This window comes from Leopardus geoffroyi, chromosome C3 (assembly GCF_018350155.1).
Source record: "Leopardus geoffroyi isolate Oge1 chromosome C3, O.geoffroyi_Oge1_pat1.0, whole genome shotgun sequence".
Taxonomy (NCBI): Eukaryota; Metazoa; Chordata; class Mammalia; order Carnivora; family Felidae; genus Leopardus; species Leopardus geoffroyi.
Window position 1 is genome coordinate 120,952,684 of NC_059338.1, and position 24,191 is coordinate 120,976,874.

The 24,191-nt window shown below is 41.8% G+C and overlaps 1 protein-coding gene across 8 annotated transcripts in view; it reads right to left on the reverse strand.

The window, feature by feature from the left end:
• Positions 1–24,191, reverse strand: part of RALYL (RALY RNA binding protein like) — a 722,510-nt gene that overhangs the window by 46,826 nt on the left and 651,493 nt on the right. For all 8 annotated transcript variants that reach the window (XM_045454722.1, XM_045454725.1, XM_045454718.1 and 5 more), the window contains one exon: positions 8,107–8,220. In XM_045454722.1, coding sequence (XP_045310678.1) covers positions 8,107–8,220 — 114 coding nt within the window. The remainder of the gene's footprint in view (positions 1–8,106; positions 8,221–24,191) is intronic.

Sequence of the window (24,191 nt, forward strand, 5' to 3'; positions counted from 1 at the left end):
TTGACCCCTATTGCAATAGTCTAGAATAAAGTCTTCCTATGCCATGTTTAATAAGTGTCCAGTGCAATTTTCTTTTACAGTTCCCTGAGGGATAGCCATTGGAAATTCTCCAGTAAGCAAAGGGAAAGGTTTTGATCCAACTGCTAAAGACGAGTCATTTTCTTTTCACAACTTTAAATTTAGCTTCTTTAAAACACTTAATTTTTGTAGTTAAATATTTCCACAAGACTTGTTATGAAAAATAGCAGTCTTCTGTTCCTACCTGCTCACCATTTTCAGCTCTTTTAAAGGCTTTCAACTCAGCTCATTCTTTTAAATATATGCCCTCATATTTCTAAATAGGTGTTTCTGTTGCTGTCTCTTGATCAGTCTTAGGCTTTACCTATTGATATCATACTTAGGAAGCTGAGGACTCAATTCTCTGTCATACAATCCCCACTTACTTCCCATCACTCTAGGGAGTTACACTGTAAATTAGATTAGATCAATGTTCTGTGTTTACTTAATTTTAAGTATGAAAATGCTTTGTGCAGCTAAGTTGTTAGTATATAACACATAATTTTTCTTTCCTGAACAGTATTATTTTCTTTGGTGTTAAAAAGTGCCTTGAACTTTTCATCTTATTTCGTTTTGTTTAATTCAGTTCCCTGTGTACAGATACATACTTGTGCCAACTTTAACTAGACCTGTAAATCTTGTTTCAAACCAATTCACTTACCTACCCGTTAGCCATTCTATCAATTTCATCTTGAAAAAGTCTCTCCCGGAGCTTTTGAGTTGTTTGGATTTCGATTTCTTTCTGGGTCTGTTGCACAGCTCATATGCTTGACTCTCCTTTACCACCATCCTGTGATTCCCCTTGCTCTTGCCTCGGGATTTCCCTGCTTTGGGAAAGCCACGTTTCTCCTTTCTTGGTTTACCTGCTGGTTTTTGTGAACTACTTCCTCCGGTCCTTTTCAGGGAAAGAGTGAACTGGAGATACATTTTTTGATATTTATGTATCTGCAAATGTCTTTAATCTACCCTCACATTTAATAGTTTGGGCATTAGGTACAGAATTGTAGCTTGTAAATGATCTTTCCTCAGAATTTTTAGGGTATGTTTTCATTGCCTCCTGGTTTTCAGTGTGGCTGTTGAGAAGCCTATTGGTATTCTGATTCCTGTTTCTTTATATGAAAACTGTTTTCTCTCCTTTCCTGTCTCTCTGGAAGATGGTAGGACCTTCTCTTTGCCCTCATGCTCTGAAATATCACAATGAGATGCTTTGATGTGCATCTTTTTTCGTGCATTGTTTCAGGCATTCAGTGGGTTCTTTCAACCTGATTAACTAATGTTCTTCAGGTTTTTTCTTAAAAAAATGTTTTTACATTTATTTATTTTTGAGAGACAGAGCACAAGTGGGGGAGAGGGGCAGAGAGAGGGAGACACAGAATCTGAAGCAGGCTCCAGGCTCTGAGCTGTCAGCACAGAGCCCAACGCAGGGCTCGAACCTACAAACCATGAGATCATGACCTGAACCAGTCAGATGCTTAACCGACTGACCCACCCGCGTGTTCCCTTCAGGTTTTTTTCTAAAAATTTTTTTGATGATTTCCCCTCTTTCTTTCTGTAACCTTATTATTCAGATATTCATACAGTAATTTTCATATCCTTCCCCTCCTATTTTCCATATCTATTTTCTTCTTCAATTTTGTCTTCCAATACTGAATTATTTGTGCTATCACATGTTAATTTCTAAAAGCTCTTTTATCTGTCTTCTGAATACTCACTTTTAGTTTCATGTTCTTATTTCATGAATGCAATATTTTCTCATTCTTTCTGAGTAGGTTAATCAGTTTTTTTTTTACTTTTTCTTTTAAAGTTTTATTCCCTCTGCTGCACAATGTTTCATCCAAGTTTTCTTTTTTTCTCCCTTTTTTGATATCTCCTTTTCATGGTAAGCGTTTGCAATTATTGGGTGATGCTTGTCCATTCACTGAACAGTGAGGTATTAAAATATCAAGGGGCAGCTTTGTAAGCAAAGGGATATTGTTTTTGCAGGGTGATGTGGTTGACCATTTTCTTGGGTGACACCTATGCCAGCATCTTTAAATCTTTCTTTTTCCATTCATCAGTTGATGGACATTTAGGCTCTTTCCATAATTTGGCTATTGTTGAGAGTGCTGCTATAAACATTGGGGTACAATGGAGTACTACGTGGCAATGAGAAAGAATGAAATATGGCCCTTTGTAGCAATGTGGATGGAACTGGAGAGTGTGATGCTAAATGAAATAAGCCATACAGAGAAAGACAGATACCATATGTTTTCACTCTTATGTGGATCCTGAGAAACTTGACAGAAACCCATGGGGGAGGGGAAGGAAAAAAAAAGAAAAAAAGAGGTTAGAGTGGGAGAGAGCCAAAGCATAAGAGACTGTTAAAAACTGAGAACAAACTGAGGGTTGATGGGGGGTGGGAGGGAGGGGAGGGTGGGTGATGGGTATTGAGGAGGGCACCTTTTGGGATGAGCACTGGGTGTTGTATGGAAACCAATTTGACAATAAATTTCATATATTGAAAAAAAAGTCTTTCTTTTTAGGATGCTCATCTCCCCAATTAAAATTCTGGTGTCTTGCCAATAGTCTGGCAGCTGAGGGGGTAGAATGCTTGGAATTTCTACAGTAGTTGTGTAAACTTTCACTTCTCTCCTTGTCTTCAACTGCACTCAAATGTGTTGTTTACCAGCTTTGGGATCTGCTTTTTAGCTATTCTATAGGTAACTTCTCCAGATTTCTAGTGGGTCAGAGACAGTTGGGAATACAGGAATCTGATTCCTTAACCGACTTGCAGCCATGTATATACCTCCTTTTCCAGAGGAACATGATGTCTTTGATTTTCAGCCTTTTGGGATTTCTGTGGTTAAAATTAGATTTCTAGGGTATGTATGCTAACTCAGGTACCTTCTCCATCTGTTGTCCAGTTTCTAAAATTTTGTTCCCATTCTCTTTATGCCTAGAGGTTTTAAAAATTTTTTTTAAATTTTTAGAGATTTTTAAAATCTCTAACTCTTCTAGAGATTTTTAAAAAATCCTACCATTTTAATGCAGTTTTAGGAGAGAACAGAGCTCCATTCATGTATTTAATTCAATATCTGTGACCAGAGACATCACCAGTTTAATCCAGTGTGTAAATGCTAGCAGTAAGGTATTCAGAACAGAAATAGCAGTCACGTTACAGGTGGCAGCAGTCACATCATAACTGGAGCAACGTTTTCCATTCTGAGTACCTCAATCTGGGGTTGACAAACCATACAATGACCAGACAAGAGAGACGACAATGGTGCAAGATGCAAAACCAAATTACAGGGGTAGCAGATGAAAAAACTCCTGACATCTGTCTAGGGAAAAGAAGGGCTCAAAGATGCCACGACAAAAGTTTGAATGCACCTAAGTGGCACATCTATGGGTCAATTATGTTGACTCTCCGTTCAAAGGTTGGGAGTGAGAAAATTATAGGTCTTTTAAAATATTTAATTGGCTGTTACATTCACAGTGGGCTGGACACTAAACTTGGTTTCAGGGGGCATAAAACAGATAACCAGACCAAATGAGAGCAAAAAACCTTTTGGTTTGGTGCAGTAGAAGAAGAACTGACCGTAGGAGTCTGAGACGCTAATATCACTAGGGTCCAAGTAAATGACATTAATGTGTGAACTGGCTAAATAAAAATACTAGCTTACTGAAAAGAGTAAGCCATGTGTAAACTGAGAGCAGTATTGGAAGATACTAACTTTTCAAAAGCAGTTATATATTTTTATATTTATTTGTAATATTATAACTCTTGGATATTAATTAATTAACAATTAATTTATTTTTAAATGTTTATTTATTTATTTGGAGAGAGAGAGGAAGGGAGGGAGGGAGGAGGGGCAGAGAGAGAGAGTAGAGAGAGAATCCCAATCGGGCTCTGCACTACTCGCGTGGAGCCGATGTGGGGCCTGAACTCACTAACTGTGAGATCATGACCTGAGTGGAGATCAAGGGTGGGATGCTTAACAGAATGAGCCACCCAGGAGCCCCTTGGATATTAATTTATTTTTAAAAATTCTTTTCCTTTTACCAAACATCTGGGCAGGATGAATTTTCCTGTGGGACCTGGTTTGTGGCCTCTCCAATGCTTAGGTCAAACTCTGGCTATTATCATTGGAATTGTCCCAGCACACTGGCTGGCCATGTATCAGGCATACCACTGAGAATAAAGCTGAATTAAATAATGTCTATTTGCCTTTTCACATCAGAGACTTTATACCTGAAGTTTGATTTTTTTTTTTTTTTTTACATATAGGTACCTGTGGATTAATTGTGCCCATTATAGATACCCAGTCTCTAGTTTTCCTTCTTGCTTCTTTTATCCCTTTTGGTCATTTAACATCACTGTGCAAACCACATATAAATTGTGCCATTCATATGTGGCCATTTATATGTGGCTCTTTTAAAAGAATCATCTAGGAATGAGGCACAGTTGTAGGTTACATTGATATGTGTTATTTGTTGTTTTCAATAATCTACATAGTCACTACATTCCAAAGTTATGTTAATTGAATTATTCAATAGAAAAGAATAACATATGCATTATGGATTCATACTATTTATAGCTTAAAAGTTGGGATTTATGTTTGAGGTCATAATCATTCCTCTAGTTTACATTTGAAGGGTTGAGACCTAGAGAAGTTAAATGACTTGCCAGGTTGTGCCTGGTACATACTCCATGTTGGAAAGAGTTAGAAAAGGAAGAGAAGACATGACCATGTGCTCAGGAAGCTTACAATCTCAAAGAAAGAGACAGGATGCCATACAAATATCTATTAGTCAGTATATAGAATACAAAATCAAGTAATGATACTTCATTACAATTATTCCTCATAGCTTAGAAATTCACTACAAACAAAGAAGAAAAAAATGATACTATGACTCGAATACTGTACAATCTCCATGTTGTGTGGTTTTCCCCATCTTTGGTTCATGATCTTCCATTTCCTGTCAGTATTTTATGCTGCAAACTTTCTTTTTTTTTTTTTCAAAAGTTTTGGGTAATGTTTATTTTTTATCTTTGAGAGAGAGACAAAGCACGAGCGGGGTAGGGGTAGAGAGTGAGGGAGACAGAATCTGAAGCAGGCTCCAGGCTCTGAGCGGTCAGCACAGAGCCCAATGCGGGGCTCGAACCATGAACTGCGAGATCATGCCCTGAGCCCAAGTGGAATGTTTAACTGACTGAGCCACCCAGGCGCCCCTATGCTGGATACTTTCATTATCAAATAACTAAGACTGGGAATGGGAGATGTATGAAAGAGAATAATGAAGAGCAGATAATTAGTTTGCAACAGAGTAAGCATTAAAATGAGTGCTCTCTTAAATTTAGTAAGGAGATATGGAGTATTTTTTAAGAATTTTATCATATTTCTTGCCACTTTCTATAATCTAATCTTGAGTCTTTCCTTACAAGGAAAGACTTTTCTTTTCATAAAGAAAATATAGAAAGTAATCACCTTATCTCCATTAAATACAAATGCTGTTCAGGAGACAATTGCTAAGTGAGTGAAATTACAAATTAAATAATTCCATTTTCTTCCTAACATGTTAAAGTAAGAAAGACATAAATATCAAAAGACTAAGCCTATCATTTTAAAAATAAATGTCTCATGACTGGGAAAGTTTAAACACGTACAAAAATAAGGTGACAGCCTCTCATGAAAAGAAAATGCAAGCTTTGAATTTTGGCGTTACATTTATAGATGATCTCCCAAGAAGATAAGTGAAAGGTATTATTCATTGCAGGAAACTGGAAGGTATAATATGATAGAATAAGGATCACATTTTTCTCTTTGAGGTGATTTATATTTAAATGAGTTCTCCATAATCCTTTAAACTGAAGTGCAAATTGGTTATCAAAGTCCTTTGCTGTAAGGGTTGTTTTACATAATAACGAATTTCACAAAAGTTCCTCAAAGGGAAATATTGATTTAGGCAACATCACAGGATAGTTCAGTCACAGAAACACTTTACATTACTGCCATAGACAGCATATAAAAAAACATCCTAAAATCTAAATTTCTCTATTAAGAAGTGTAGGCAGTGTTGTTTTTTTTTTGTTTTTGTTTTTTGTTTTTTGTTTTTTTTCAAATAAATGCTCAGTAGTGTGATTACTGGATAATATGGAAGTTCTATTTTTTATCTTTTGAGGACCCTCCATACTGTTTTCCATAGTGGAAAGTTACAATCCTACCCATGGTGCACAAGGGTTCCGTTTTCTCCACATCCTCACCAGCACTTGTTGTTTCTTGTCTTTTTGATACTAGTCATTCTAACAACTGTGATGTAATATTACTTTGTGGTCTCGGTTTGCATTTCCCTGGTGATTAGTGATGCTGAGCATCTTTTCATGCACCTAATGGCCATCTGTTTGTCTTCTTTAGAAAAATGTTCACTCAAATCTTTTGCCCATATCTTTTTATAGTAGAAAATATGCTGATAATAGAAATTTTTAATAAAAACAATTCTGTATTATCTATTTTTTCACATTCACATTGATGAAAATCTGCCACATGCTAGGTATATGGCTCATGTTTTTAAAAAAATGGGTTGCGTGAAAACAGCAGGAAATATTCTTTGCAGTTATATGCTTGTGTTAGTACCAATGCCAAACAGCTCTAATTACTGAGCCTTTACTCTGTGCTAATTACTGTGCCATATAAGTTACATGTGATATTTTATTTGTTTCTCACAAAGTGAGGTGGGGATTATTATCTTCATTCTATAAAGGAGAAGGCTCAGTCACTGGCATGTGAGAATCTGAACCAGAGTTTATATCTCTCATTCATTATGCTATACCACTGCTATACTCTGCTCATTGGCAGGAGGTAAAAGCTCTGGTCATCACCCCAGTGGTACGGTGAATGAATAGGCAGGTTCCTCTTTGCTGTAGCTCAGTGGCTCCAGGATCCCCACCAGTTCTCATCAATTAAGAGTAATCCAGGTAGCGTCACGTCAGTGAGATCCTGGCACCAGGCCCTGAGTGGAACCTGAGATTGAAACTACAAATGGGAAGGGCACTGGATTCACTCACGAGACCTGGGTTCGAGACCTAGGTCTATCACTCACTAGTTAGGTGACTATGGAAAAATCAATTTACCTCCCTGAATCTTTGTATTTTTGCCTCTGAAATGAGGAGGCTGGATTTGATCCATGGCTTTCAAGACTGTATTTTTTATTTTTTAAAAAGTGAAGCTCTTTTAGAATATGAAGCCTTATGTTGAATCCCAATATTTAAAATAGATGCAGGTAGAACAAGGGCTGAATTTAGAGGAAGCAAGAATTCATCTACCTCCCGGGCCTCCTTCTAACCTTCATCTTATCTCCAGGGAGCCTCTGAGGCATGTGAGGCCTTGCAGAACATGATGTGCACTCGCTCATCTCCAATTTTATCCCAGTTCTCATATTCTGTGATTTAAAAAATATCTGTAACCACATGACAAGGGCATTAGAATTGTATTAGAATACAAATAGGGTCAAGGCTGATAATTCAAAGGAGAGGGAAACATTAAGTTATAAGAGATATAATCAAATGACTTGGCCGCGGGTGGTCAGGGACATGCTCTTGATTTTGAGGATTCTGAAACTGGGGACTGAAGTTTTGCAGGGGTGTAGCAACGCAGGAGCTGGGCTTTATGATCACTGTTTTTGAAATCTGTTATATTTCTGCAGTTTGTTTATTTAAATATGAATATTATTTCAGTCTGACAGTGTTATTCCATTAATTGATTTAATTTTCTTAAAGTTGCTTGATATTGAGATATTAACTTGTAATTATGATATAATTATTATTATTACTATCAAAATATTTTTCCTTTTTTAAAAATATGAATTTTAGACAAATTGGTTCATGTTCTCCAAACAGTAAAAACTTAGATCGCATTGTTGCAACTCTTGGCTTAAAGACTTTATTCACGTATCTGTATTAAACTGTTAAACTCAGCCAGTGTCCCCCCGGCCCTGAGCTGTCCCTGTGATTGACAGTGTTTCACTGGTTTAATTCCGACGTGTCTGTGGCCACAGATCCTTTTCACTTACCTGCCTCCGCCTTCTGCTGCTTCTCAATTTTCTCCAGGCGCCCTAGCAAGGAGTCAATTTTCGTTTTGATCTGGGTTAATTCTTTCTTGATTGTCTGTAACTCATCTGACTTCACTGGAAAGGGGAAAAGGGAAAGAAAGCAATAGAACGTCAAATGTACCACGACTCATGGAAAACACAAGTCACAGACACCCCGTGTTTTCTCAAGACTATGTCAAATCACATAGGATACTTTTCAGTCTCATTGGTTTCTTGTTACTTCCAGTGATCCTAGAGTACCAGATGACATTGGGAATTACAGTGATTTTCAGTGACGTGAGCATTTGATATACTAGCATTTCATCTTTTCACTGATAGTTAGGCAAAGGGACAGAGTAACCCAGAAACAGCTTATCAAATAACTAAATGATACTAAACTCAGTTTTGGCAAGTAGTAGAGTTAATCTGCACTGTAAAATGGATTCAGCTTGAAGAATGATAAAATCATGACAGGTATGTTAATACTGATTTGAGATCTATGTTGTAATACATATTTGAGAGGTCAATGACATTTTTAATCTAGTCCCCTGGTATTTTATTGAAACCAGGATATAATATTTATCCTCTACAGAAATGTTAGATGCTAGAGAACTCTAACAGAACTCTTGCCACTTCACCTACTCTTTTGTTTTTTTTAAAGTGAGGCAATGGGTTGTACATGCCCCCTTTTAAGCCGTGGGGCTGGAAGGAAGGAGATTCACTAAAGTTCCCACTGGTATTTAGCATGGTTTCAAAGAAAAACAAGTGGGGGGCTCTGGGAGGCTCAGTCGGTTAAGCGTCCACTTTAGTTCAGGTCATGATCTCACGGTTAGAGAGTTCAAACTCTGCGTCGGGCTCTGTGCTGATGGCTCAGAGACTGGAGCCTGCTTCAGATTCTGTGTGTTCCTCTCTCTCTGACCCTCCCCTGCTCGTGCTCTGTCTCTCTCTGTCCCTCTCTCAAAAAATAAACATTGAAAAAATTTTAAAAAAACAAAGAAAAACAAGTAGGACTAACACAAGACAACCTTTCATTTTACCAAGTAAGATGTTAACAACAACAAACATCCTATTATCAACCTAATAATTATTTTGTAAAGAAAGGGCTTAAGAAAAGGACAATCTCCTATGTAAAGGACAATCATTTCAATAAATATATTTATGTTTATGAAAAATTCATTGCAGCACTGTTCTTATTTTCTCCTTTTTCTGAGAACCATTGGAAAATTTGCCATGAACCCACAAGAACCAGAGTATTAAAGATTTCAAAGCTATCACTACAGAACATCTACATCTGCCTATGAACTTTCAGTAGGTGGGTTTTCAGGTAGCCATGCCTCAGCAAAGATGCTTCAAGATCTGGGGCACAGATCTTGATTTCAGCCTATTAATTCTTCTCTGTCACTTTTGCTTTCAAGTTTATGATGATCTCAGCTTGGATATTTCCGAGAAATTTTGGAAGAAACTGAGTGTTTAGTTTAATTCTTTAGTCTCCAGGAAAAAATTATGATTAATAAAAACTAAATGCAATCTATGCTTGCTTGGAATGGAGATATTTGTCAACTAAGATATATGAGATAATATACATGATAACTTATGCACCAATATACATTAATTGCTCAAAGGAAGAACAGATTATTTCCAATATAAAAATGAGAGAACATGTTCTATTATAAAATCAGACATTTTTTATAAAAAGAAGCTTTTTATTTATGATGTAAAGCAGTTTGCAAAATAAAAACTGCAAGAATCCAGGACCCTGTGGAGTGTTCCTATTATAAAGAACCAAACTGAAAGTAGAACACAGTTTAAAATAGAGAATTGCTCCTTATGTCAATTATTTCAGAGACATCAAAGTACCATTGTGGAACTGCAGCTAAATTTGAAAAACATCATCTGTCACAATTGCAAATTGATTCCACTTTGAAGAATGATTTTTATTTCCTTTGATGGAAGCATGCCATGTAGTTTTACTTAAACCTATCAAATTTAATAGAAAATATTTTATCTTATAGCATTAGATTTCAATGCAGCAGAAATGGGATTGTGGCTGGAAACTAATAGAATAGATGTTTTAGTAAGTAGAGCCACTTCTCAGCTCAGAAATGCAGTTGACTAATTTTAATTTATTTATATCCTTAAAAAATAAACAAAAACCCCACCAATGCCCCATTTTTTAGAAACTACGTTACAAGCCACTAGAAATCTAGGCTCACCAAGTAGGAACTTACCAGTGTCCAGGGAGTCAAGGCTGGCTTTAAGTCTAGACTCAAGTCTAGCACTGTAGGAACCCCTTTTAAGATCAAAGTCAGTCCATTATAAAATTTGAGTTTAATTAGTCCATGGTATTTAAGCTTAGAGGTAATAAGGATGTAATCTGGACAGGTTCTGTTTGCTTTTTCCTGTCTTTACCAGGAAATGCTGAACATTTCCAGCCTGTGCAAGTTGCCTGGCTTCAATCTTGGAATGGCTAGCAGCAAAGGATCCTCAAGGCCTTGAAAACCAAGGCTTCAAAATCGTTTTGGCTGCTTCTTGAGCAACTGGGAAAGCTGTTTTCTTATTGCATTTCAGTGCTATCCTTGGAAGAAGGCTGCCACTTACCTGGCCTAGTTGGTTATAGTCCTGTTTCTACCTTTCTTCAGTTGGATTCACAATCTATAGATTGGGTGTGGTTCTGTGCTAATGTGTCAGTTTCAGGATGGAGTTCCTGAGATGACCCACCTCTATAGCTCATGTGATTCCCTCTCAAACTCTTCCCTTTCTTTTTTTCTTGGGGGGTGGGGTGGGCATGGGGCTCCTGTTAACCATTTCTCTGCTGCACCGTAGATTACATTAATCCCCTACGCCATCAAAATAGATGCATATTTTACAAGTATAGATTTCTAAACTTAAAAATTTTTAAATCTCTGCAACTTAGGTTTCTGATACTTTTCCAAAAAATAAAAATGAGTTCAGAATTAAGGGTCCAAAGTATTCCAGTTCATTTTCGTTTCTTTTCACATCTTTTTCCCCCTGTTCATTTTCTGCACACTCTCAATTGGGCTTCTGCCTTCAATTTGCCCAGTCTACTGCACAGTGCCTTCATAGTGATAGTTATAAGTCATAAACCTTTCCTACGGAACACTTCTACAGTGTCCCCATTTCTATAGGAAAAAGGCCAGAAACCCACACACATGTGCACAAACGCTATAAACTGGTATTCAGGGTCTGCTCCAAAGTATATTTCCAGCTATAGATTCCATTTCCTCTCAAAGCAAACTCTTCACTTGAACAGATAATCTTAGTGCTTACTCAAATAGTGCATGGAACCAGATAGACTCTAGTTCACCTCTATGTCCCTTTGGGAAGTCACTCGTAATCACTAGGATTCAGGTTCAACATCTGCAATTTCCATTCTCTACTTTAGAGGCTTGTCATAAAAACCTAATGAGGTAATTCATATAAAGCACTTAGCACCATGCCCAGAACATCATCAAGCCCAGTAAATGGTAGTAGCAGAAGATACTATTTCTATGACTATTATTATTATTGCTATTATTATTATTTATATGTTTATCCCAGCAAAGACTCTCTGTATCCTGCAAATATATCTATTAAAATCCGATATGCCTTTTAGGGCTTCATTTAAGTCTTGCCTCTCCTGTGGATTCTTCTTTGAGTAATCCTCTGGAGAGTGCATCTCTCGTCTATAATTTATTTAGTGGCATCTCATAATTACCGCTAGACACATACTGTGTATTGATTTTTACTTAGTATGTACACTTTTCATATTAAATTGTGAGCTTCTTGGGAGTGAAGGCCTGATTAGACACTGAAGAATTTCAGGAGTCATGCTTTTGAGTATTTTCTGTGTTTTACTAAATTCCTTCTTCTCTTATTGACTGATGAAGCTCCTGATGCATACCATGAGGTCCTGGGCTTTGAAGTCTGTTCTCCATAATTAGAAAATGTATTAACAGGTTTCAGAAGAGATTGTAAATTATGTTAGTACCTACTGAAAACTTTGTCTTTTCATCATTAACCAGAACCATAAAAAATTATTCAGACTGCAGATTAAGAAATCATTTTGATCTCTGACAAGGCAACATTTGAAAAAGAAGAAATTTTAGACAGCTGTTTGAAGAAGACATATTAATGGACTTATCACATCATAGGCTCTCAACAACCAAACTGTCTTGAATGGAGAGAAAGCATCCAATTCCTTCTTTTTCTTCCTTCCTTCCTTCCTTCCTTCCTTCCTTCCTTCCTTCCTTCCTTCCTTCTTCCCTCCTTCATTTCCTTCCTTTCTCTTTCTCTATTTCTTTTTTTCCCTTTTCTCTTTCTTTCTCTCTTTTTCTCCTTGCATGTTTAAAAGAATTTAACCCAGTGTCTTACACATGGGAAGAAATGAGCAAATTCCAGAAAATTTGTAGGTATGTGTATAAGTAGGTAGGGTCACTGGATGCAATTTCAACCTAACCAACAAATCTTATTTAAAGCTTTGTGTATGTACCAGACAGTAAACTGGAATTGAATGTCTAATGGAGAGATTGCAAGAAGTGCAAGAAGAAAATCAGCGTGGAAACATACTGTTTCTTAATCAGAAGCACTATGATAAAAGAATAAGCACACATAACTTTGGCAACCACACTTTTGCGTTCTTCCCTAATTCTACCTTAATTCTTTGAAATCCATAATCCTCATTTTCAAAGATACATTGTATAGACCATAGTGTCTTTATTTTTAGGTAGAGTATTAGATTGTGAGAGTCAGGAGTATTTTTTATTAAGAATAATGCAGAATACTTTTAATCAACTTGCTGTTACATAACTGTTATGCAAAAGCAACCCAATGTAGACAAGTTAGGGGCTTGGGAAAATTAGAGCCAATTACTAAAGGTTATGAATTTTACAATTTAAACTTTATTGATTTGAGAATTTGAGAAAATTGCTTTACTTCCCAATCAGCTCCAAATTACCTTCCCTTGACTCTTCCTAATTAATTTAGGCTTGCCTTTCTAATTAATTTAGGCTCTACTCACAACTGTTCATTGTTTCTTGAATGTATCTTGTGTTTTTAGACATCTATAGCTATGTTTTTGTTGCTTTTATTTGTCTGCCCTACACTCTCATCTCCTCTACCTGGTAAATGCCATTTAATTTTTAAATCCTCAGCTCAAATGTTCCTAGAGAGTAAAGTCATTATCAAACTTGATACTCTTCTTTAATAAACTCATCCTCTTTCTTCAGATGACACTTTAAATGATCTCTTCTTTAAAAAAAAATCTCTCTTGCTAGGGTGCCCGGGTGGCTCAGTGGGTTAAGCGTCCGACATCTGCTCAGGTCATGATCTTGTGGTTTGTGAGTTCAAGCCCCACGTTGGGCTCTGTGCTGACAGATCAGAGCCTCATCTGCTTTGGATTCTATGTCTCCTTCTCTCTCTACCCCTCCCCTGTTTATACTCTGCCCCCCCCCCCCAAATAAATAAACATTAAAAAAGTTAAAAATCTGTCTCCTTGACAAAAACAGGAACTGCTCTCATTTTTGTCTCAAGTGTGGAACACATTTATTCAACAATATTCATGAAGATCTGTTATTGTCTGGTTCGCTCCCAAGAGCTGGGGATATATTCATAAACAAGAGACAGAAGTCCCTGAAATGATGGAACTTCCATCTAGCAGTGGAAGAAGACAACAAACAAATACATTTTATTTGTTTATGAATATAAGATGCATACAAGGGGGCGCCTGGGTGGCTCAGTTAGTTGAGCATCCGACTTTAGCTCAGGCCACAATCTCATGGTCTGTGAGTTCAAGCCCCACGTCGGGCTCTGGGCTGATGGCTCAGAGCCTGGAGCCTACTTCCGATTCTGTGTCTCCCTCTCTCTCTGCCCCTCCCCCGTTCATGCTCTGTCTCTCTCTGCCTCAAAAATAAGTAAATGTTAAAAAAATTTTTTTTTTAAAAAGATGCATACAAGAAGTTAAGGAAGACCTGGCTAGGGAGTAAGTACATTTAAAATTGTTAATTTTTTGGGGCGCCTGGGTGGCGCAGTCGGTTAAGCGTCTGACTTCAGCCAGGTCACGATCTTGCAGTCCGTGAGTTCGAGCCCCGCGTCGGGCTCTGGGCTGATGGCTCAGAGCCTGGAGCCTGTTTCCGATTCTGTGTCTCCCTCTCTCTCTGCCCCTCCCCCATTCATGCTTTGTCTCTCTCTGTCCCAAAAATAAATAAACGTTGAAAAAAAAAATTTAAAATAAAAAAAAAATTGTTAATTTTTTAAATTTGCATATAAGTAACATACATTGTTATATTAGTTTCAGGTGTACAATATAATGATTCAAGAATTTTATACAGTACTCAATGCTCATCATGACAAGTGTACTCTTAGTCCCCTTTATCTATTCCACCCATCCCCCCATCCACCTCCCCTCTGGTGACCATCAGTGTGTTCTTTGTATTTAAGAATTTTTTTGTTTGTTTTGGGGTGCCTGGGTGGCTCAGTTGGTTGAGCTTCCGACTTCGGGTCAGGTCATGATCATTTAAAAAAAAAGAATTTTTTGTTTTGTTTTGTTTTTGTTTGTCTCTCTTTTTCTTTGTTCATTTTGTGGTACAGCCCCTCCCTAAGAAGTGTGGTGAAAACCTCAAGACAAGGGAAAGCAACCTGGCTATGTGGGCAGGCGTGACCTTCCTCAGGACTCTGTAACATAGACCGTATGTTCAGACTGTATGTTACCATATATGGGAGACAAAGGAACAGAAATTGTATAAAAGGCAACCCTCTGCTGAGCTTTGGGTTCAGCCTTTTGGGTCTTAGCCCACTGAGTCTGTACTGGCACGAATAAAGCTGCTTCCTGGAAAGAAAAGCATTGGTGTCTCGACTCTCTGCGTTTGACTCACTGCTACATTTCGTGGGGGCTCACCTGGGAGGTGGGGATGGTGTTTCACCTCGCTTGTCGCTGGGGTGTGAATCTCGGGTCACCAGGAGAGGTGACCTCATCTGTCTCCAGCAGACCGCTCAATCAGTAGGAGACTAGCCACCCCTGGCATGCTGGGGCGAGGTCCCCAGATGAACAAAGGAACCTGGTGAGGCCCAGGAACGAGATCAGGGAGTACTACCCATCAGACTGGCAAGAATCTGGGTTTGTTTTGGTAGACCTGCCCCTAAGAGGCAGAAGGGGAGCCTGATATCTCCCAGAGCTGCCTGAGTAGTTCCATAAGAAATGAAACCACAACTCTAAGGTGCTGGGAGCTGGGCAGTGGGTTGAAGTCACTGTGTGACTGTGTGTGAATGAGACAGACGAAAGGTTTTGACCTGACCAATGGGATGAAGCTAGTGTTGAGTCCTGATCCATGGTTCCATGGTGACCTCATATGGCTTAGGGCAGCGTCACACTTCCTCTGGGGTCCCTGATCCGGGTCAGGGCTTGATACTGAACCCACTAATGCTAACAAGTGCCTGAAATATCTCTGAGAGGAGAGCAGCCGGAAATGGACAAAGGGAGCGTGTATCCTCTCCAAATTAGTCCCTCCCTTCTCCCTTTTCCCTCTTTTGTGTATGAAAGGTGTCTGTTAGGGGGAGGAAATGGGTGGAAAACAGAGTAAACTGACTCCCCTAGAGTGTATGTTGAGGAATTTCAAAAAGGGATATTCAGGAGATTAGGGTGTGAAATTAACTCCTAGAAAGCTCCGGAAATTCTGTGAAATTGATTGACCATCATTCGGGGTGGGCTGGCCCTCTGAGGGCTCACTTGATAAGGAACTAGTTAAGTGCTCAGAGTCGTTGTGGGGGATCCAGGCCACCCCACCCAATTTCCTTACATTGGTTGTTGGCAAGACCTAGTCCTATTCCACCCACCTTGGCTAAAAGTCTGTATTGAAGAGAACTGTAAAGTTATGATGGCTCATGTCACAGCTTCCTCCAAATGCTGGGAAAAACCTGAAAAACCATACTGTTGGGAGAGACTATGAGGGGACCCCACTGCCATATGCCCCACTGTACCCCTCATTGCCACCTGAGCCTCCAGCTGCCCTGGCAGCCAAAACCCCACCAGAGCCGGCCTCTAGTCTTGAGGCCTCGCCACCTCTAGCTCCACTGGCCTCTCCAGATGTGACTGGTTTGCCCAGACCACTGGTCCTAACCTCATACACCCCTCCTGGAAGGCGATTAGAAGATCAGGCCAGTGGAGACAGTCCCTTCTTGCAGCAACACTGGGAGCCCTACAGATGCCACTGAGGGGAACTAGGGGACCTATTTACCAGGAAGGCTAGATCTGAGAAGGCCAGCATGTTTTTATGTACAAATCCTTTACCACTACAGACCTCCTAAATTGGAAGCACCAGGCTCCCTCCTATATGGAGAAGCCCCATGCTGTGATTGAACTAATGCAGTCCATAATTCAAACCCATAAACCTACCTGGACAGACTGCTGCCCACTCCTCCTGACCCTCTTTGACACGGAGGAGCATTGCCGAATTATCCAGGCGGCCCTAAAATGGTTGGAGGAGAATGCCCCTGCTGCGATGCTAGACACTCAAGCTTATGCTTGGGCTCACCTGCCTGGGGAGGACCCAAATGGAACCCAAATGACTCAAGTGTAGATGGAGGGCTCGCAAAGACTGGATGGCATCAAGAAGCCCTTCTAAATGGCATGAAGGAATGGGGGAAGAGGACATGAATATGAGCAAAACATCAGAAGTGTTCCAGGGACCCAAGGAGAGCCTGAGCCAGTTCTAAGAGAGACTATATGGGGCATTTCATCTCTACGTCCCTTTTGATCCAGAGGCGCCTGTCAACCAACAGACAGTCAATGCAGCTTTCATAGGTCAGGCACAAGGGGACATCCAGCACAAGCTGCAAAAGCTAGAGAGTTTTGCTGGCATGAATGCCAGTCACTTGCTGGAAGTAGCAACTAAGGTGTTTGTCAACCGTGACCAGGTGGGGTGGAGGGAAGAATGCCAGAAGATGCAGAAAAAGGTAGACTTGTTAGCTGCTGCTTTGATGGAGCAGTTGGAAAGCTCCCAGAAAGGTGCCCCACAGGGACAGGGCTGGGGCCAAAAAGGTATTGCAGGGAGGATCATCTCGCCCAGGATCAAAGTTAGGACAGAATCACTGTGCTCACTGTTGTCAGGAGGTCCACAGGAAAAATTAATGCACTCTGCAGCTGACTAATTCTCAGCAGGGCCCCAAACAGAAAGAAAGAGGCCATATGGTCCAGGGCCAGTACCAACCAGCATCACAACCTCATGGGGCCCCCGAAGATGATTTTGTGGGGCTAACTGCCATGGAGGACTATGAGGAGGACTAAGACAGAGTGGGCTCTATTTTGTTAGCCTACCAAGAGCCTATGGTCCAAATGAATGTGGGGGGCCAACCCATCAACTTCATGGTAGATACTGGGGTGGAACACCCGAGGTGACCCAACCCGTGGGCCCCCTCTCACAGAGACAAGCCACCATTGTGGGGGCCATGGGCCGTTGGACATGCCACCCCGTCCTGCTTCCTTGGAGATGCAGGTTAGGTGGGCATTAAATCATCCATGAATTCCTGTACCTCCCTGACTGCCCTGTGGCTTTCCCTGTTGGGAAAGCTGCAGGCCCAGATAACTTTCAACTCCCACAGACAAGCTGCTTTGACCCTACAAAAGCCAGAAGCAAAGATTATGACTCTCCTGATTCCCCAAGGGGAACAATGGTGCCTCTAGTCTCATGGAGGAGCCACAACAGGGACCTAAGCTTCCCTTCAGAGCACTAGGGGTGTGGGGTGAGGCCAACTCACCAGAACTGGCCCAGAACATACCTCCAGTAATTGTAGAACTAAAGCCAGGGGCAGGGCCCATCTTCCAAAAATAATATTTCATCCTTTGTAAGGCACACATGGGAATACAGAAGCATCTGGAGAGACTTCTAAAATATGGGATCCTCCGACCCTGTCAGTCATCTTGGAACATGCCTCTCCTACCAGTCCAGAAGCTGGGCACCAGTGACTATCGGCCAATCCAAGATCTGTATGCAATAAGCCAGGCTGCTGTCACCCTGCACCTGATTGTCCTGAACCCATACACTCTCTTGGGTCTTATTCCCGCCAAAGCTGCCTTCTTCATATGACTAGACTTCAAGGATGCCTTCTTCTGCATTCTACTGGCCTCCCAGAGTCAACCGATCTTCACCTTCCAGTGGGAGAATCCCGAAAATGGTGACAAGGGCCGGGTGACTTAGACCAGATTGCCTCAGGGGTTCAAAAACTCCCCAACTATTTTTGGCACGGGAGTAGCCTTAGACCTAAGAGCCTTCCCAGTGGATCAAAATGGCTGTATTCTGCTTCAGTACGTAGATGATTTACTGCTGGTTGGAAGGTCTCAAGAGGATTACATGGAAGGAACTCAGCAGCTCCTTACCACCACCACCACCCCCCTCCCCCATGGGACACTGGCTATAAGGTCTCAAGGAAAAGGCCCGAATCTGTCAAAAGAAAGTCAAGTACCTTGGCTTTCACCTTTCCCGGGGCAGGACCAACTTGGCCTAGAGAGAAAAGAAGCCGTTTGTTTAATCCTGGTCACGTTGACCCAACATCAGGTTCTGGAGTTTCTCAGGGCCGCAGGTTTCTGTAGAATCTAAATACCTAACTTCTCAGTCTTGGCAAAACCCCTTTATGAGACCACAAAGAGGGGAGAGCGGGAACCTCTGTTATGGGAACAAGTACAGCAAAGGGCCTTTGAAGGGCCCTCACCAACGTGCCTGGTCTGGGGCTCCCAGACATGTCCAAGCCCTTCTTCTTATATGTTCATGAGCATACTGGAGTCGCAATAGTTGTAACCCAGATGTTGGGGTCATGGCATCCCCTGGTGGCACATCTCTTCAAGCAGCTTGACTCTGTTGCCCAAGGCTGGCTATCCTGCCTATGGGCACTTGCAGACAGGGCCCTCTTAGTGTCTGAGGATGACAAGTTAACTATGGGACAAGAGTTGACAGTCTGAGAGCTACATTCAGTATTGACATTAATGGAGTACAGGGGACAATACTGGCTAACCAACGCCCAGATGATGAGATATCAGGGAATGCTATGTGAAAACCTGTGCGTTCATCTAGAAGTAGTGCAGACCCTAAACCCTGCAACCCTACTGCCTGTGGGGCCAGGTCAACCAGAACATGACTGCACTGAAGTCATGGATGAGGTGTTCTCCAGCTGACCAGACTTGAGGGACATCCCCTCAAGGGCGTCCGATGCTGAGTGTTTCACTGACGGTAGCAGTTTTGTGAAAGAGGGAGAACATCTTACAGGGTACTCCATGGTGACCCTGAATTCTATTATATCAGCCAAACCCCTCCCAAGGGGGACTTTGGCATACAAGGCAGAGCTCATCGCATTAACCCCAGCCCTCCAACGGGTGGCAAGGATATGTGTTAATATATACACAGACTCTAAGTATGCCATCACCACCCTCCACTGTACACGAGGCTTTATGTAAAGAGAAGGATCTAATAACCTCAGGAGGAAAAGACATAAAGTATGGTAAGGAAATCCTTAACTCTTAGATGCTGTGTGGGCCCCTAAAAGGGTGGCAGTCATGCACTGATGCATGCATCAAGGGAAGACCCCATGGCTGCAAACCCTAAGGCAGACAGAGAGGCAAAGCTTGCAGCCTCCAAAGGAACAGTGGAATCAGCGGCTTTAACTGCTGCACTGTTCCCTAGTCCACTGGCAGAATGGGACCCTAATTACTCAGAACATGAGAGTACTTGGCTTAAGACTGAAAATGGAAGCTACCTCCCAGGTGGATGGGGAAAATTTGAAGATGGCTGAGTAGCAATTCCTGAGGCCCTGTCTCCAGGTTTTGTCAAGAAGTTCCATCAGGAAACACACACTACCGGGACAGCTCTCGAGACTACGTTGAGACGACATTTCTACATCCTTTGACTCTCCAGCATAGCCTGAGTAGTATGCTAGCAATATGAAATGTGTGCCTGGAATAACCCACATCAGGAACCCAAGGCCTACCCTAGGGTGCAGACTGTTGGGGGAACCCCATCTGAAAATATCATGGTGGACTTCACTGAGCTTCCCCAGGTCCAAGGCTGTAAATATCTGTTGGTTTTTGTGTGCACTTTCTCAGGCTGGATGGAAACCTTCCTACTCGCATAGAAAAGGCACATGAAGTGGCCCAACTTCTTATAAAAGAAATCATTCCTTGATTTGGGATCCCTCTCACTATGGGATCAGATAACGGGCCAGCAATTGTGGCTGAGCTGGTGCAGCTGGTGGCAAAGGGGTTAAAGATCCCAAAGATCACCTGGAAGTTACACATGGCATATTGACCCCAGAGCCCCGGGAAGGTGGAATGAATGAATGGAACCCTGAAGCTTCAATTAAGTAAACAATGTCAGGAAACCCACCTACACTGGGACCAGGCATTGCCAATCACCTTGTTAAGAATCAGGTGTAGCCCCCCAAAGCAGATGGGATTCTGCCCTTATGAAATCCTTTATGGCTGCCCTCCCCCCATTATCAAGGGCATAAAGGAGGATCTAAATGAAGTAGACAATCTAACCCTAAGGGAACAGATGCGGGCTCTTGACTCTACCCTAACCACCTTACGCCACTGGGTTAGGGAGCGATTAGCTGTGAGTCTGACCACAGACGCTCACCCCTTTAAACCAGGAGATGCTGTATGGGTGAAGGAGTGGAATGTCGAATCCCTAAAACCCCTCTGGAGGGGCCTGCTCACTGTCATTTTGTCCACCCCTACTGCAGTAAAGGTAGCTGAGGTGGGTCCCTGGATTCACCACAGCAGAGTGAAGTCGGCATTTTGAAACTGGGAGTGCATTCCTGATCCATCAATGCCATGCAAGCTGACCATACAGAAGAAGCAATCTGCAATTCCAGAGGCTCTGGGAGACTGCAGCTCTGCTTTAGTCACTCCGGAAGCTGACCACACACAGCAGAAGTTTGAGGAATCAACGATCTGGTGGAACAAACACACTGTCCTTATTTTCTATATCTGTTTCCTTATGATGATGCACTGTCCTGTTTTGTTTCTTACTGTTCTTGTGATTCTTGCTCTACTTTTCACCATAGGATTGGCAGAGGCCACCCTGGCTGGTTGGACGTGTGGTGAGAGATTTCTGTTAGCACTCACCTTCCCTTTGTGGATAGGATGCTTTGTTGGTATTGGTTGCTTCTAATCTGGTCCCCTTCTGTAGACCTCGATTCCTCATTAGGTGACCCATGTGGTCACATAACCAGATCAGGCCAGGAAGTCACTTGGATGTTACTATACCATGCCCACTTCTCATGCCAAGGAAAAGTCCTGGGGACTTGCAGACACAGTAAGACCACCTATTCTATCTGCCAATGGAAGAGTCGATACACATGCTATGACCCATAATAAACCCCCAGTGAAGACTGGTTAGAAGTCTGATCCTACCAAGTGGGGAGCCTTGGTCAGCTGGACACAAATTGCTACCCCAAAATGACCAATGTCAATGCTGTTTGATGTATGTGTGGTTGTAGGTATTGGCCCAGAGGCATCTGTCATATGAAAAAAGTGGGCACTTGTCATAGAGGGCCCAAGGGCTCTTGATATATACCATGTGGAGGGTTAGATTGGGAGAAGAAATACTGACTCAATGATAAATACATGTGTGAGGAAAACAGTTCACGTGCCTATACACCTGAGTTTTTATGCCCCAGCTGGAGCTGTGTTTCATGGGCTACTTGGAAAAAAGAAGGCAACAACAGCACTCCTTCAAAAGGGGGGGTGCTATATCAGGTTGTCAATCAAAGGCCTGTAACCCTGTTAATTTAAAAAAATTTTTTTTCAACGTTTATTTATTTTTGGGACAGAGAGAGACAGAGCATGAACGGGGGAGGGGCAGAGAGAGAGGGAGACACAGAATCGGAAACAGGTTCCAGGCTCCGAGCCATCAGCCCAGAGCCTGACGCGGGGCTCGAACTCACGGACCGCGAGATCGTGACCTGGCTGAAGTCGGACGCTTAACCGACTGTGCCACCCAGGCGCCCCATAACCCTGTTAATTTTACCATCATTAACCCAAATGGCAATGGGGCACCCAAATTGGCATCTGGATCTGTTGGCAAGGCAGAGACACAGGGACTATGCTATATTTCAAGAGAGTCACTACCCCCCATCCAACCATGTCCCATCAAGTCTTGCACTCCTTCTATAAAATAAGAAGTAGCCCCCTTCCCATTTCAGTCACAGCAAGGAACTTGTTTCTAGCCCTAGCAGAGACTATAGCTCAGACTCTGAAGATCTCTTCTTGCTGTGTATGTGGGGGAACTAACATGGGGGATCAAAGGCCATGGCAGGCTAGAGAATTAGATCCCTGTGAACCTTGTAATGAAACAAAATACCCCAGTCCTACTACTGGGGTTTGGCTCCTCAAAACCTAAATTATTGGGAAAAACTGCCTTGCCTGGTGGGGAAGAAAGTTCACCATCTCCATTGGAAGCTTAACATACCTAGGCCAAAGATTTTAGAACTCATCTGCCAAGGAAACCCAATGGTGGGGGTCCCCAGATCACATTGAGCCAGATCCCCACCCCTTGTCTAACTCCTCTCATCTCTGAGAGGCCTAGGACCATGTCCATGTGGCCATCGAATGGTGGGCCCCAGGTGGACTATACTGGATATGTGGAAGGACAGCCTATATAGTACTTCCCTCTGGCTGGTCAGGGTCTTGTCTGATAAGAACTATTCATCCTTCTTACTTCCTGTTCCCACTTGTCAGAGGGGAACATTTGGGAGTCCAAGTGTATTGGGACAGGGAGATTCAAAGGAAATGGTGTGCCCTACAAATTGGCAACTGGAAAGATGATGAATGGCCTCCTGAGTGTATAATCCAATATTACGGCCCTGCCACCTGGGCGGAGGACGGGTCCTGGGGCTACCGCACTCCCATTTACATGCTAAGGCACATAATCAAACAGTTGTAGAAATAATTACCAATGAAACCACCAGAGTTCTTAACTTACTAGCCAAGCAGCAAACCAAAATGCACAATGATATCTATCAAAATGGCTTGGCCTTAGATTCCTTGCTTGCTTCTGAGGGAGGTGTTTATGGAAAGTTTAACCTGAGCAACTGCTGCCTACAGACAGGAAATGGAGGAAAAGTCACAGAGGAGATGACAGATCGAATGAGAAAGGTTGCTCATGTCCCAGTCCAAACCTGGAAAGGTTGGGGCCCCAGGGAGTTATTTGGTGGATGATTTTCAACTCTCAGGGGATTCAAAACCCTCATGGGGATTATCCTCTTGAATTTTGGGAGCTTGCTTAATCCTACCTTGCCTAGGTCTCCTGGTTATACAGTCTGTCTCCATCCTCATTGAGGTAATGGTCAAAAGGAAAATGGCCACACGTGATGATGTTATGGAAATATAAACTCTCAACCAAGATGATGTTCTTTAAACCAAAATAGGGGGTCTGAGCATCAAAGGGTGGAATGTGGTAGATCCCCTCCTTAAGGAATGTGGGGAAAACCTCAAGACAAGGGAAGGCAACCTGGCTATGTGCGCGTGTACGACATTCCTCATGACTCTGTAACATAGACCAACGAATCAGACTTATGTTACCACATATGGGAGACAAAGTAGCAAAAATTGTACAAAAGGCAACTCCCTGCTGAGCTAGGGGCTCAGCCTTTTGGGTCTTAGCCTGCTGAGCCTGTTTAGCCTGCTGGCATGAATAAAGCTGCTTCCTGGAAAGAAAAGGCTCTGTGTCCCGACTCTCTGTGTGTGATTCACTGCTACAATTTGTTTCTTAAATTCCACATTTGATGAGCATCATTCTGAGTCTGTGATGTGAAAAGACTTAAGGGGCAAAGGTAGAAGCAATGAGATCACTAAGGAGACTGTGGAAATAATTCAAGGGACAGATGGCAGACTGGATTGGACCAAGGAACTAGCAGTTGGGTGGTGAGAAGTAAATAGATTCTGCATATATTCTAAGGCTGAGGGGAAAGGATTTGTGGATTGATTGGAGATAAAGTGTAGGTGAAAGAGGAAAGTCAGAGAGAACTCCAAAATGTTTGGCTTAAATAACTGGAGGGACGGAATTGCCATTTATGAGGATAGGGGA